Source organism: Sardina pilchardus, chromosome 12 (assembly GCF_963854185.1).
Source record: "Sardina pilchardus chromosome 12, fSarPil1.1, whole genome shotgun sequence".
NCBI lineage: Eukaryota > Metazoa > Chordata > Actinopteri > Clupeiformes > Clupeidae > Sardina > Sardina pilchardus.
This window is the reverse complement of record NC_085005.1, coordinates 960,567-974,931: the sequence shown is the minus strand read 5'-3', so window position 1 is coordinate 974,931 and position 14,365 is coordinate 960,567. Positions and strand designations below refer to the sequence as shown.

The 14,365-nt window shown below is 41.2% G+C and overlaps 1 protein-coding gene across 3 annotated transcripts in view; it reads right to left on the bottom strand.

Annotated features, from left to right (window-relative positions):
• Positions 1–14,365, bottom strand: part of ncoa1 (nuclear receptor coactivator 1) — a 212,631-nt gene that overhangs the window by 57,579 nt on the left and 140,687 nt on the right. For all 3 annotated transcript variants that reach the window (XM_062551011.1, XM_062551013.1, XM_062551012.1), the window contains 2 exons: positions 9,805–9,925; positions 7,357–7,525 (listed from right to left, as the gene is read on the bottom strand). In XM_062551011.1, coding sequence (XP_062406995.1) covers positions 7,357–7,525; positions 9,805–9,925 — 290 coding nt within the window. The remainder of the gene's footprint in view (positions 1–7,356; positions 7,526–9,804; positions 9,926–14,365) is intronic.

The following is a 14,365-nucleotide window of genomic DNA, read 5'->3' as shown; positions in this document are numbered from 1 at the left end:
CAGGCTAACGTTTAACGTCGGGGTAGGCTGCAAGGCGAACAGGATTTAGCAAGCTAGTCGTTAGACTTGCCAGCCAGGCAATCATTTAAAGCTTTCGGTATCATTCACAAATTAAAAACCTAAGCTTAGGCTATTGTAGCCTACATTCCTATTAGGACGCACCTGAACACACTTCGAAGAACATACTCATCCTGTAAAATGTGTAGCCTACATAAAATATCCTACTGTAAGCTAACGTTACATTTGCTAGATATCCTACCTGTTGCTGCATCATCGTTGATTGGCGTTGTTTGAGAATGAGATTGTATTCCGTATTCTAGGCTACTTTTAACCTGCATTAGTGTAGATATGAAGGCTATAAGCTATCCTACCAGTCGTTTCACTAGCCTACTAAAGTGTCAGCTCTTGCAACTCGTTTGAAGTTGGCAACAGTCTTTTCAAATTCTAATAAATGAAGAGTTATTTTCCAAAATAGCCTATATCCACAATTTTGATGCATTTTCATAAATCACTTTTTAAATGCGACTTTCCAAGTAATTTCAGTGGAATTCTAATTGGGTTATTGTTATTTATCTATTCGTCTGTGTAGCCTAGTTGTCTTTTTAACTAACACAATGATGTCAGTAACCTTTTTGCATTTAGGCTACATGCAATGGTAATTCCTTCCATGGAATTACATTTTCTAGTTGTTCACTGTTAATTTAATTTGTATTGTTATTTATTTGTATGTCGCTTTGGACAAAGGCGTCTGCTAAATAACCATAACCATAACCATAACCATTTCAAATATCTTGGTTATTACTACCCAGTGAGTTTGTTTTGTTGAGCTATTTTATATTCTTATAGTTAATGAAGATTTAAATGCTGAGTCATTTTGAGAATAAGCTCTTTTCATGTTCTACTGTATATAAAAACAGGTGTAATGTGGATACCAATGCGATGCTAAGCTATGTACAGTAGTACAGTGCTAGTTAGTAACTGAGTTGTGGTACGTATTAGAATTATTTGAATTATTGAATTATTAATATTTAATTATTGAATTATTTGAATGTGATATGGGTATTCGTTAGCATTTGAGTCTATAAAACCAGTTTTCATACTGGTTATAAATTTAGTGTATGCTATCAACCTTATAGATGCAGTGTGTGGAATACAATAAACTACGGTCTTGCCACAATCCCGAACCCCTCTGTGTCCGTGCCCCCCTTCATACAGGATGCACCCTCATGTTCACAATAAATAACACAATTCATTATAGGTTTGGTTGGTTCTTTGTCGACATTGTTGATAAAAGCTCATTAAAACAAGCTTTTAGGCCAGGCTATGCATTTAGTCGGACCTGTTTTGGGCTACCTTCTAACGTGGCGTGGCCACTTGTTCAAATGTATAGTCTAGGCTAACTGACTGTCATTAGGTCTGAATGACAAAATAAAGCTATTGAAAAAGAGTGTTTACAGAAAGTAGTGATGCTCCGATCGATCGGCCGCCGATCATGATCGGCCGATATTGGCTAAAAATGCCTTGATCGGTGAAGCCCAAAAGCGCCGATCAAAAAAGCCGATCATGTGACCTAAATTACTTGCGTGACTTTTTTCCACCTCCAGGCGCGGCGCACAGGCACACAACAGTAGCCTAGAGTAGATAGGAGCTTGCAGTGACAAACATGAGTAGGCTAAAGGTTCAGTGTAAAATACCATTTGCAATGCATGTCGTGCTGAAATCCCTCGAGGTGGAAGCCACCAACGAAGTTTTAACACCACTGACGGACAACTGAATATGTCGGGTATGAGAAACTAAACCAGCCAACTTCCCCACCCTTGAATCAGCCGACTGTAGGCCTACTAACCATAGGGATAATAAGAGATGGAAAGACATCACGTTCAGAATTAATTTGCCTCCACGAACAACCTTGTTGTGGAGGATAAAGCCCTCCTTATACAGTAGTTACGATTTTGCAAATATTTGTAGCCTAAAAGATTTTTGAAAGACAGTCAGACTCTCACATCTAAAACAAGACAAGTCATAGAGTTTTAAGTCACAAACTAGTCACAGACTATGCAGACAGGCGATAATATCAGACATGTTTGATATTGTCGTAACGGCAAAACTAGAAAAAGACTCCGACTGGCTTACAACCGCTAATGGACACCTTACATTAAACGAGTTTACGGGAGCGCGCCGCGCCATGATTTCTGTCCCGACTTTGGATATTTATTCGCCGACTGTGAAAATATGGCAACATCGTGCAATGTAAGTCGGCCCTAACCTGCCTTGATCCACGATATGACCCCGCAGGCATGAAATACTAATGTGTATCTCCCCGTGTTACCAAACAGTAGCCTACATTGACAAGCTGAAGAATAGAGTAATAGCTTCCCAAGCGCAGACGCCTGTCCAATGTCCCTGCTAGCTTAACAGTGCACTTTATTGACTCAAACTGGTGGCATTTAACGGCATGTTTCAACCATGGGGGATTCCAAAAGAAAAAAGGCTTGCAATTTATTGCTTACAGTAGCTTAAATTGTTTCTTTTTTGGGGATTTGGAACAGAGAAAAAGCCATAGTTTTGCACTTTGTGGCAGTAGGTTTTGATGTAACACGTTTTTCATTTAATGTAGTCAGTGTATTTAAAGGCTGTACTTTTCAAGTAGCCTAGGCAATGTAATTTGGTCCCATCCCATTTAGGTGATGTGTGTTGGTCTGCCTGACCCCCTCCTCCTTGTATGAAATCATTGTATGTCTCGCTGCATATTTGGAAGAGATGGCCAAAGTTATTTCATTTTCTAAATACAAATCGAAAAATGGTTGTTCTTCAACATCTTGACTAGCCTATAGGACTACTGTCTTCTATGCCACTTACATTCATAGTTAGTTTAATTTCTACAAATGATGCAAACTCTATTAGACTATTGTTAAAAGACTCTCATTCCCCTGCCATTCTGTGATCGGCAGTGATCGGCAATCGGCCGATCATGATTTTGGTGATCGGTAATCGGTGATCGGCCCCAAAAATGCTGATCGGAGCATCTCTAACAGAAAGCACAGTGAACGTTATGTTAAATAATTCTGTCCTCCACGCGTCACACTCTTGATCCCTCAACTCTCAACTCACACAGCTTGAATGTTTTTGGGAAGATTTTCATTTGGTAGCCTACTAAAAAAAAAAGCTTACGCCTACTGATGGAACATTGAGCTCTGCAAGGACATTGTTTGTTGGTGAAGAAAGTTTTGCATCACACATCTCTCCAACCAACATGACAAGTTGGTAGAGAAATATAAGCAGCAAGCAACACCCTAGTGCCGTCCCTGAGTTTGTCTTGGCCCTGCTATGGCCAATGACCACTTTCCCCAATTTACAGACTCCAGACCCCAAAACTCCAGCGCCACCATCAGGTCAAAATGTATACATATTTTAACAACATTAAAGGAATACGCCACCCAAAAATGAAATTAAGCTAGTCTCGGTCACCCCCAGAGTTAGAACAGTGAAAAAAACCCGGTTAAAATCCGTCCGGGCATTCTCCTGCTTTGGGAGCAGCGATGTTAGCTTTAGCTTAGAACAGTTGCTGTAGTTGAAGGGTGTCAGTGAGCACGTCCTCCAAAAAGTGACCGAGACGTCTACATTTTTTTCTAAATATATCTTGGGAGCCGTGTGTTCAAAACGAGTACAAATCATAATGCAAAATCGAACGAGACTATTACCTGGGCAGATCTTTACTTGGAACTATTTTCAGCCTCATCGCCGACGAAGCACCGCTAGCTAGGCGCAAAGTTCTCACGTAGCACCACTTGTGAAGTTCCAGTCGAATCTAGTTGGGAGTTTACAAGACTGCTACGTGAGAACTTTGCGCCTAGCTAGCGGTGCTTCGTCGGCGATGAGGCTGAAAATAGTTCCAAGTAAAGATCTGCCCAGGTAATAGTCTCGTTCGATTTTGCATTATGATTTGTACTCGTTTTGAACACACGGCTCCCAAAATATATTTAGAAAAAAATGTAGACGTCTCGGTCACTTTTTTGGAGGACGTGCTCACTGACACCCTTCATCTACAGCAACTGTTCTAAGCTAAAGCTAACATCGCTGCTCCCAAAGCAGGAGAATGCCCGGACGGATTTTAACCGGTATTTTTTCACTGTTCTAACTCTGGGGGTGACCGAGACTAGCTTAATTTCATTTTTGGGTGGCGTATTCCTTTAATGCAAGTAGCTCTGCAATGCTTTGACCTATCAAGCTGAAACTTAGTCAGTGGATTAAGGCAATAGTTCAGGCCCCACCCACCAATTAACAAGGCTTTACCTTTCAGGCTGTAGCGCCACCAACAGGACAAGGTCAAAACGTTCAAAAAGTTTCACAGGTCAGAGATTTCATCCAATTCTCACCAAAATATGCACACACCATCTTCAGACCATGCCTTTTTATTGCATTGCTTTTTGGAAGAATTGACCAAAGTATTTACCCGTAACAGCCAATCAAAATCGGCGGGAAAGCCGCCATACAGGAAATGGACCTATAAGCACACACACTTTCCTCTATGGTGGTCGTGGGGTGGGGGTTCCCTTTGCACACGCCCACTCTCCCATGTCATGTCTTTTGACTACTAGGGGGGCGCTATAGTAACAGGAAGTAGGCTCATATCTCAGCAATGCTTTCACGTATCGAAACTAAACTAGACTTGGGACCCCAGCCTGAGGACGCACAATACATTTGGTGTACTCTGACCACTGGGGGCGCTATAATTAGCAAAACTTTCTCGTATCAACACCAAACTTGTTCCCTTTGCACACGCCCACTCTCCCATGTCATGTCTTTTGACCACTAGGGGGGCGCTATAATCACAGGAAGTCAGCTCATTTTTCAGTAATGCTTTCCTCTCTCTCTCTCTATCAAACCCAGACACAAGCACACAAACACTCCTCTATGGTGGTCATGCGGGGTCCCTTTCCACATTTCCAAAGCTTAGCCCCCCCATCACTGCTTGCAGCTTTAATTTTGCTTAGATTTGAAGCAAGAAATAAATGCTATACTATCTGATTATACCACTATTACAACCATTGATAGCGTCTGGTCTGATATACACTATATTGCCAAAAGTATTTGCTCACCTGCCTTGACTCACATATGAACTTCAGACACATCTCATTCTTTTTTTTTTTTTTAAAGTATATTTTTTGGCTTTTTGCCTTTATTAGTACAGGACAGTGAAGTGGTAGACAGGAAGTAAGTGGGAGAGAGAGATGGGGTGGGATCGGGACATGGCCGGATTCGAACCTGGGTCCCCGTGGGCACTCGGACCCGTAAATGGTACGAGCGCTGTAGCCTGCTGCGCCACAGCGCCCCCCGACACATCTCATTCTTAAAGCAACACCATGTAAGTTTTGCTCTCGGGGTCCCCCTACAGTTGGGAAACGGTCATTTCTTCTACTTATGTCGTAAAATCTGTCACGGTTACACCAGAAGCATGTTAGTCATAGCGTACAGTAGCCTATAGGCTAGACTTGAGGCTGCACATTAAATATTAAATTATGTGGTAGCCTACTACGATACCAGTTGTGATACATTTGTAAAACTAGGCTTTCAGCTCAGGTATGTGCACGTTCTCGGTATTGGGATGATGTTGGTCATTGTTGGTCATTACTTATTTTTTTTTTTTTAAAAACGATTAGGCTACGATATTTTATGAGCAATAGTGTAGCCTAATCTAGGGTGGTCATTTTTAGTGTCTTTATAACATAAAAAAAAAATCGGTCACCAGATATTGTATTCTATGGTATTCACGTCCATAGTGGCATATATTTGCACGCCCAAAATGTTTGGAGAGGCAGAGCTCTTATAATATGATGACAGAATCTTACACGTGATAACTTAGTTTTTCAAGGTTTGGTCAGTAGCCTAGCCTTTAGGCGGTAGATTTACACGTTGAGCTATAACTAGCACACATAACCAGCTCCCGTGCAGTTTGGTTGGCAGCATGATGACACTAGAATCTAGTGACTAGATGACAGAGCTAGGATACACGTGCTTTTGTTGATAAGCCGATTTCTGCAGGAGGAATTCTCACGTCTTGGGCAAACTCGGACTGCGTTGCGTGTGAAATGTAGCTATTCCAGGTAGCTTAGCCCATAGCATGCATTTCAGCATAATCATCATATGAATATAATTCCATGGGTTTTATTTTTTTCAAACGCCAAAAGATCACGTAGCTCATGTTTATAAGGCATCAACTGTCTATTCAACGCTCGCACAGAATTTGAGGAAGTGGTGGGGGAAGTGGGCCCTATATGCCGTAAAGCAGTCGAATTTTGTAGTTCTTTGGTTCGTACCGGTTCGTACCCGAACCCCAAAAGGTTGAAAAACTCCATGGTGTTGCTTTAATCCATAGGGTTTAATATAACGTCGGTCCACCCTTTACAGCTATAAGAGCTTCAACTCTTCTGGGAAGGCTTTCCACAAGGTTTAGGAGCATGTTTATGGGAATGTTTGACATCTTTGACATCTTTGACATCTTTGACATCTTTGACATCTTTCAGAAGCGCATTTGTGAGGTCACACACTGATGTTGGACAAGGAGACTGGCTCTCAGTCTCTGCTCTAATTCATCCCAAAGATGTTCTATTGGGTTGAGGTCAGGACTGTGCAGGCCGGTCAAGTTTATCCACACCAAACTGTCATCAATTTCTTTATGGACCTTGCTTTGTGCACTGGTGCACAGGGGGGGATCCCAAACTGTTCTCACAAAGTTGGGAGCATGGAATTGTCCAAAATCTCTTGGTTAATGCTGAAGCATTCAGAGTTCCTTTCACTGAAACTAAGGGACTAAGCGCAGCCCGGGGATGGCCTCTTCCTGCTCCAAATTGACTGTGCACCCTATGGATTAAGAACAGGATGTGACTGAAGTTCAAACAGTATGTGAGTCAAGGCAAGTGAGCGAATACTTTTGGCAATATAGTTTATGTGCTGCCAGTCAAACTAATTTGAACATTTAGCCTGCTAGCTTCCATAAACTGGTTTGGATTAACATCCGGCTTTATAACATCATATCACAGTGTTAACCAAATATTCTAGAGTGTTACCATCATTCTTAAAAGATGCAACCAAAGATGAATCCAAAGTCATGTCTAGTGAGACCGTGAGACTCTCTATTTAGGGAGGGAGGCAGCAGGCAGCTGCTTTCTGTTTCGAAAAGAGCCTCCGTCTGCGTAGATAAATGGTTTTCATTGGCCTTGGTGGTTTCAGATATAAAATTGTTCAGGCACTTCCAAGGAGGTTACATATGAGGAACAGCTTTGGCAGTCACATACAAAAATATAGGAAATCTTTTCAAACACAAAAGTTTCGGTACGGTATTGTACTGATCCCTACCTGAACCAGCTTGTCAATGCCAAGTGCGCGGTCCAACTCTGCAAGTTCACTCTCATCTGTGCCACTCAAGACAGATACCAGCTGGTCCAGCAAGGCCTTCTCATCATTGCGTCCCTCTGGGGTTGTGGGAGGGCAGAGCATCTCATCCATTGGGCAAGGAACACACTGCCTATATTATCAAGGAAAAATTGACCGTAAGGTATATTTATCTTCATGTCAATTAGTAGTGATAGTAATAGAGATGGCCATTGTCATGGGGGTGTCAGGACCACCAAGTTTTTTGATAACACCCATCACACTCTAGCTTAGCTTACTTTTGTTTTAGGACCCTCCCCTTCCAATTTAAAGACATAAACATGCAGTGCCACAGCTGACCATTTAGGTGCCCTTAGCAGAATCCATTATGCCATCACCATAAAAATGTCAAGATTACAAATGTGATTCTTAGGATCATTCCATTTCAGTCAAACTGGGAATACCTTTCCACCACACCATATCAAAATTGGCTTTCCCCCATCTTTTCTATTTAAGTATACACTCTAACATGAAATATTATAAAATGTCAGTTTTGTACTCCCAAACTCATGTTCAGAATGTATCTACACCCATTGTGTCCTATTTATAAATGTATATTGTAATTATACTTATACATAGCCATATTCTACTGTTCTTTGTACTGTTAGATAGATAGATAGATAGATAGATAGATAGGTATACTTATACATATACATACACATACATGCAAACATACAAACATACACAAATCAAATTATTAAAATGTTATTCCTTTCACTCTGGTCAGGGGGGAATCATTATAAAGTGCTATTGCAGTGGGTAAAAAAGACTTTCTGTATCTGTCTTTTTTCCAGCTTAGTTGGCATGGCCTCCAACTGAAAACACTTTTTTTGCTTGACCAGTAAGTTGTGTAGTGGATGTGAGGTATTGTCCAATATATTGAAAGGTTTGTGCAGCATCCTTCTCTCCACCACCAACATCAGGGGCTATAGGGCTGATCCCAACACACAGTCAACATTCCTAATGATCTTGTTCAGTCTTTTAGTTTCCCTGGCTGTAATTTATCACTCTCAGAGTCGGGCTAAAGCAGCACTACAAAGTCAGTGTAGTGAAAATAGCCAGACAAATACTGAGATGTCAACTCTGTTGTCTGAGTACGGGCATGGCAACATAGGGCTCTATTTTGGCAATCAGAAACACAGTGCAAAGCACAACGCAAAGCTTATTTCTTATCTTACACCCAGTCAGTGGCAGATTTTGAAAAACCTAGGCACATGTAAAGCACAGCTGAAGACGCACGGTCATGAAATGTAAGCAGCGCTTAGCAAGCAGTCCCAAACTACTTCTCTGCAGGATAAATATCCTTGGATTTTTATTCAATCATTCAAACATTTTTGAAGTAAGGGTTACTTTTTTCAGGCTACGTTTTCAATTGTAACCCCTTGTCAATCAATAGTCAAAGTAAATAACTGTGTAGAACTGTTTTGCATGAGACCATGGTGATGATAGTTTCACTTTGCCTTTGAATTTCAGCTGAAAATATTTTTTACACACGTAGGCCTGCCTAATAGAACAACGTCGCAACTTTCAAAACAAACTTGCATTTTACCACTGTAAATCACCTCCATAGACTATGCCATGTAAATGAAAAATAGTTATCAAAATAAATCACATATATAATACATATACACATAAACTATACGTTTTATGGTAAAATATTATTCTCATGCCCGACTGACAGGAAACCCTTGCGACATCTGCTGTGAGAAAAGAGAATATCAGCTTGGACAAACATGGCCAAACGTGAGACAACATAGTGTTGTCACATAAGTGAGCCCAAAATAGCTCTAAACTAGCTTGTACCGGTGTGCTTTTGATCCTGTAAAAATTCTGGGTGATAAAACAAGCGTATTTAGGAAAAGTCGTGAACGTAGGGTCCTGGAATTTAATCGAGTGAAAAGATTCTTTTTTTTTCTAATCACTGCGGTCAAAAGACCGCAGCCCGGCAGTTCTAGGTATATCTAGGTCAAACCTACACGGCGCTTCTAGTAATACGTGTCAGCGGTCAAATGACCGACGCTTGGCGCTTCTAGTGTTAAAGCTTTAGGCTATAGGCTAGGGAATGTAAAACTTAAGTTCCAGTTGTTCATGTTTGATTCAACCCATTCCCACCTTTCAAGCATGTATCAAGGCAAATGTAGTACCAGTTGTGTTAATAGAGGGGAAATACAGTAGATTGGTAATAGTACCAGCATACACTCAATGTTGTATGATTATGGTTAATGTTGCTTTGGATAAAAGGCCCTGCTAAATCCCAGCCAACTTTAATGTAATGTCAGTTTTGGGTATGAAAAAGTGGTTGGACAACCCCTAATCAGGTGCATTATATGGACATTTGCATACACAGTGTTTGTAATTTGTGAAGCCACTCACTCTTCTGGCGAAGGCAAATGAGACGGTGTTGGGAATACCACGCTACTGTCAAAGGGTAATGCATCATCCAAGGCCACTGGCTGGAAAGGCTGTACATCTGGTATTTCTTCCTTAGGGCGCCCTGTAATACAGCAAAAGCAAACAATTTAACAATTCTCTTTATATATATCCACTGTAGGTGTTACGGTCAATAATAACTTCCCAGCATGATGCTTGTGACACACTGGTGTTTCCCCATTTCTCTAATGGTCTCTGTCCCTGCCCTGATCCTGTGACTGGACTCTGGACCTGTAATTGTGTGGGGGTGAGTGTAGTGAAATTGTTGGATGTTTACATCTGAGAGCGACAGAAAGAGCAAACAGGCAATAAAGTTGCATGACAAAAGACAGAGGGCTTAAGGTTCTGTTGGCAGATGACCCTGCATCACCACAAACAACTGAAACACTTGTTCAGGAGCTTGAAAAGCTTGGAAAAATGATCGATGAATTCCTTGAAAACGTATCTAGTCCTCAGTTGATTGGAGCGACTTTGGCAACTCATACTTCAACTATCAGAAAGATAAAAACAAGTCTATCAAACCACAGTGATAGGATAACACAGCTGGAACTTGACATGAGTGAGCTCCAAACCAATCTAATCTATTAGGGGTTCAGGGAAATGCCCCCAGAGTGTAAGGCTGTAGCTGCTTGGCTGCTATAGCTGCAGCAACTCAAGCTAGGCAAAAGCGATTGGTTTTGTTTACTTTCGTACCGTCAGTACTCAGTGACCTCGAGAAACAGAGATCTAAATGAAAAATCGCCAGAATTCCCCGTAAGTAGTAGAGACTTGGAATACTGAAAATGGCAAAACATCTCAAGTATGGAAGGGAAAGATGCTGGGATTTTAAGACCATGTTTGGCCCTGCTGGGTGCCTTTTTTTCTGAGCCGGGGGATGTTCCGCAACCTGTCCTTGTACGATTTCACAGATTCATCAAGAGAGTGACCGTACTGAAATGTTGTGGATCTGTGCATTGAAGGAGAGTGTATTGTCTAATATTACACCAAAGCTCTTGACCTGAGTGATGCAAAGTATGATGCAGCCGGTAACACTTTAAATTAACACACCAATATTCATCATTAATTAGCCAATAACTAACATAATTGTTAGTAAGATATTATCCCTTAATTAGCAGTTATCACACGTTAATTAATAATTTACATAGGTAAATAAAGAGGCAATAGGACACAAATCATAACAGGCAATGCATAGTTCTGGCCTTATTATGTAGTAGTTCCAAAAGAACAGTCATTCTCTATTAACAACACCCAAATAGCATGGTCTCTTGTGGAATGAAATGCAAACATACAACTGTTAATACAGCCTATGATTTAAGTAGGCCTAACACCTTGTCCTAACCGAACGCGATGCGAGCGAACATTAGCGATAAAATCAGTTTAATTCCATTGTTTTCAATTTAATTGGAGTGTCCTGACTGAAGCGACGCGAGCAGCTAGAGAGAACTTTTGTCGGACGCCCTGCTTCTATTTTCTTTTTGTCGCTCGCATTGCTCTACTATTTTGAATAAGAAATATGGAATCCCGTGACACAACACAATGGCATATTTAACGGATTCAGTGTAGACAGACAACATTGACAGTCGCTCGCTTGGATCGGGTTAGGACAAGGTGTAAGGGATAATGGACGACACGCTGTGCGGTTAGTCAAAGTTAATGCACGTTCTAGACGGTGATACGGCCCGACGCGAAACGGAGGGACGTTCCGTCTAGAAAAGTGCATTAACTTTGACTTACCGCACGGCGTGAAGTCCATTATCCTGCTTATTCCACTGTTGCCACTTGCGTTGTGTTAGTTTCCGGTGCTAATTTAAATGTTTTAATCGCTAGAACTGTATTGCTTGTAGAACTACTTTTCCCAGACACATTTCAACTCATTTCTCAAACTGCGGTTACTAGTTCTAAATGGATGGTTGCTATGGCCAAAAGCCAGTCGCTAGTTCTAATCTCCCATTGTCAAGCTGCCCTATCCCAGGATTCTGATGAACGTTAACTTTGAAAGATTGATATTTCTCAGCCTACTGCCACCCACCCAACTAGCTAAAAGCCACCTCTGTCATATGCTAAATGTTACTATGATCTGAACGTCTGTATTTTACAGCTTGTATTTAACGTGACAGTGCATTTAAACTTCACAACGAGTTTGGCGAATTAATATTCAAGTGTGATACGGCCAACAAATTGGAACACTTCATAGCCGTGCGTGTATCTAAAGTTAATGCACACCTTGTAGAACGCAGGACAATGGGGAACTCAACCGAGCAATAATCCAGTATAAGTGAGAATAAGGGATAATCAACGACGCGCTGTGCGTTTCTAGGAAAATAATGCACGTTCGAAGTGGTAATAAGGACCCGACGCCGCAGGCGCAGAGTTGATTATCCCGCTTATACCACTGCTACTATCATTTTCGTTTATATTGCCACTGTCTTAGACAGTAGTCGAGTTGTTAAAAAATGGCAGGGGGGATGGTGGATTTTAAAATGCACATCTGGGAATTAGTGTTCCGGGGGTATGGGGGTCCTCCCCCAGAACATTTTTAATTTTTAAGATGCAATACGTCGAGTTACTAAAATTGATCTCAGTTCAGAGGAACATTATCACTTAAATATACTAAATATCTATCAGATCTGAATTAATGAACCAGACATCAATTAAATAATGCATTCAACGATGACTTGTTATAATTACCAATCTAGCCAAGTTAAATGGAACTAACAAAAAAAGACTTTTTGCTTTCACTCTGTAATTCTACCACCATACAGTAGCCTAGAACAGAAACTTTAATTGCCACACAGCAATGTTGGTGGGATATTTTGTAGCTCAGTCTCAGTCTTACGTTCTACGTTTAAAAATGCAAAACAAAAGCATATTCTTTGTGCCTAGGCTACCTGCACAACGGAATAATAATTCTAAAGATGAGCAGACATGCTCAGACGTTTGTCTCTTCAGCCACCTCGTGACATTGTCTATTTGTAGAACCGCACACTACAAAACTATTCTTTCGTGTGAGTGAGGATGCATTCATACATCACTCTCAACAAGATGACCTAAAAAGTTGGACAACATTGCGTTAGCTCGCCATGAGCCGCTACGGTAGCCTATCCCTTCCAATGACATTATGGCAAGTTTGTTCAGAAACAGCTGGAGTGAACACCTAGCTCTCGCTAGCGGGCTAGGTACCTTCACTTTAGCAAACAAGGGAGACTGGGCATTTCAGGTTTGAGTATAAATGTACTCTTTCTAATTCATCAACCTTTTGTCCTTTTAATAAAGCTGACGTCCCTTGGATCAAACTTTGCTTGTCGCTTGGTCATGATGCTGCTGAATGAAATCACCTGTCATGCGCATAGACAGTAAATGAAGGCTGCATGCTTCTATATGTCGCTGATTGCCGTGACTGTAGGAGGAGCATGCCCCTCGTCCACAGTATTTTAGCCTCGATGTGCGCAAAAGCTAAATGTTGAAAATGAAATAGTGGTGATATTTCCACATTCATTGAAAAAATTACAGGGGATGGGGAGGGGGATGGCCATTTCAGAAGGGGGATGATTTTGACCATATCAATTCCAAAGGGGGATGCCATCCCCCCTCAACTCGACTACTGGTCTTAGATACAACGTTGCTGTTTTTACCGTTACATTCACATTGGCAAATTAATATTCAAGTGTAATAAGCCCAAAAGAAGGGAACTACTTCATAGCCGTGCGGTATATCGAAACATAATGCACGTTCCAAATAGCGCATCACAATAGGAAATTTGACCAAGCAGTGGTATAATATTCCTTATGCTCCCTGTTCTAAAGTGCTATTCATACTCAATTAACTCATTCACTGCCATTGACGTCTTTAAACGTCAATTTAGACACATACGTTGACTGCCATTGACGTCTGTAGACGTCAACTGCATTTTTCAAAGGGGAAGGCTCATGGGTGGGCTTGGGAAGGATCTGGCAGAGTTTCAGTAGGGGTGTGCAAAAAAATCGATTCACATTCGAATCGCGATTCAAACTCTACCAATTCAGAATCGATTCATAAAATTCCAAGAATCGATTCATATACCCCACCCCCCCCCCCTCCCCCCACTCTTTACTTGACATAGGCTACTGTAGATTAATGAAAAGAGTTCCTAGTCGGCGCAAACGGCAATTTTATTTTTCGGAGGTCCTTCATTAACGGACTGCGTTAACAGACCGCTGTCAATGGCAACAGGTTTTGAAAGTGAAAGCAGACGGGTAGGATCATTCTAAAGAACATTTGAGTCAAGTTCAGTGTTGTGCGTGGCAAACTATTTGCAGCAAATCAATCTAAAAAGACATAATTTATGCACTTGTGTTTTCATGTGTTGTTTGTCCTGTCAGTATTTTCTGATAGGCTAATGATAGCAATCTCATGATGCTGCTGATCAATTGAATTACATTTCTGCCGTGTAGCCTATTGGCTTACCGTGCTTGAAGTTAGCTGTGGTAGACTAGGCTCACTGATTTTCATGGTTTTAACCACAAAG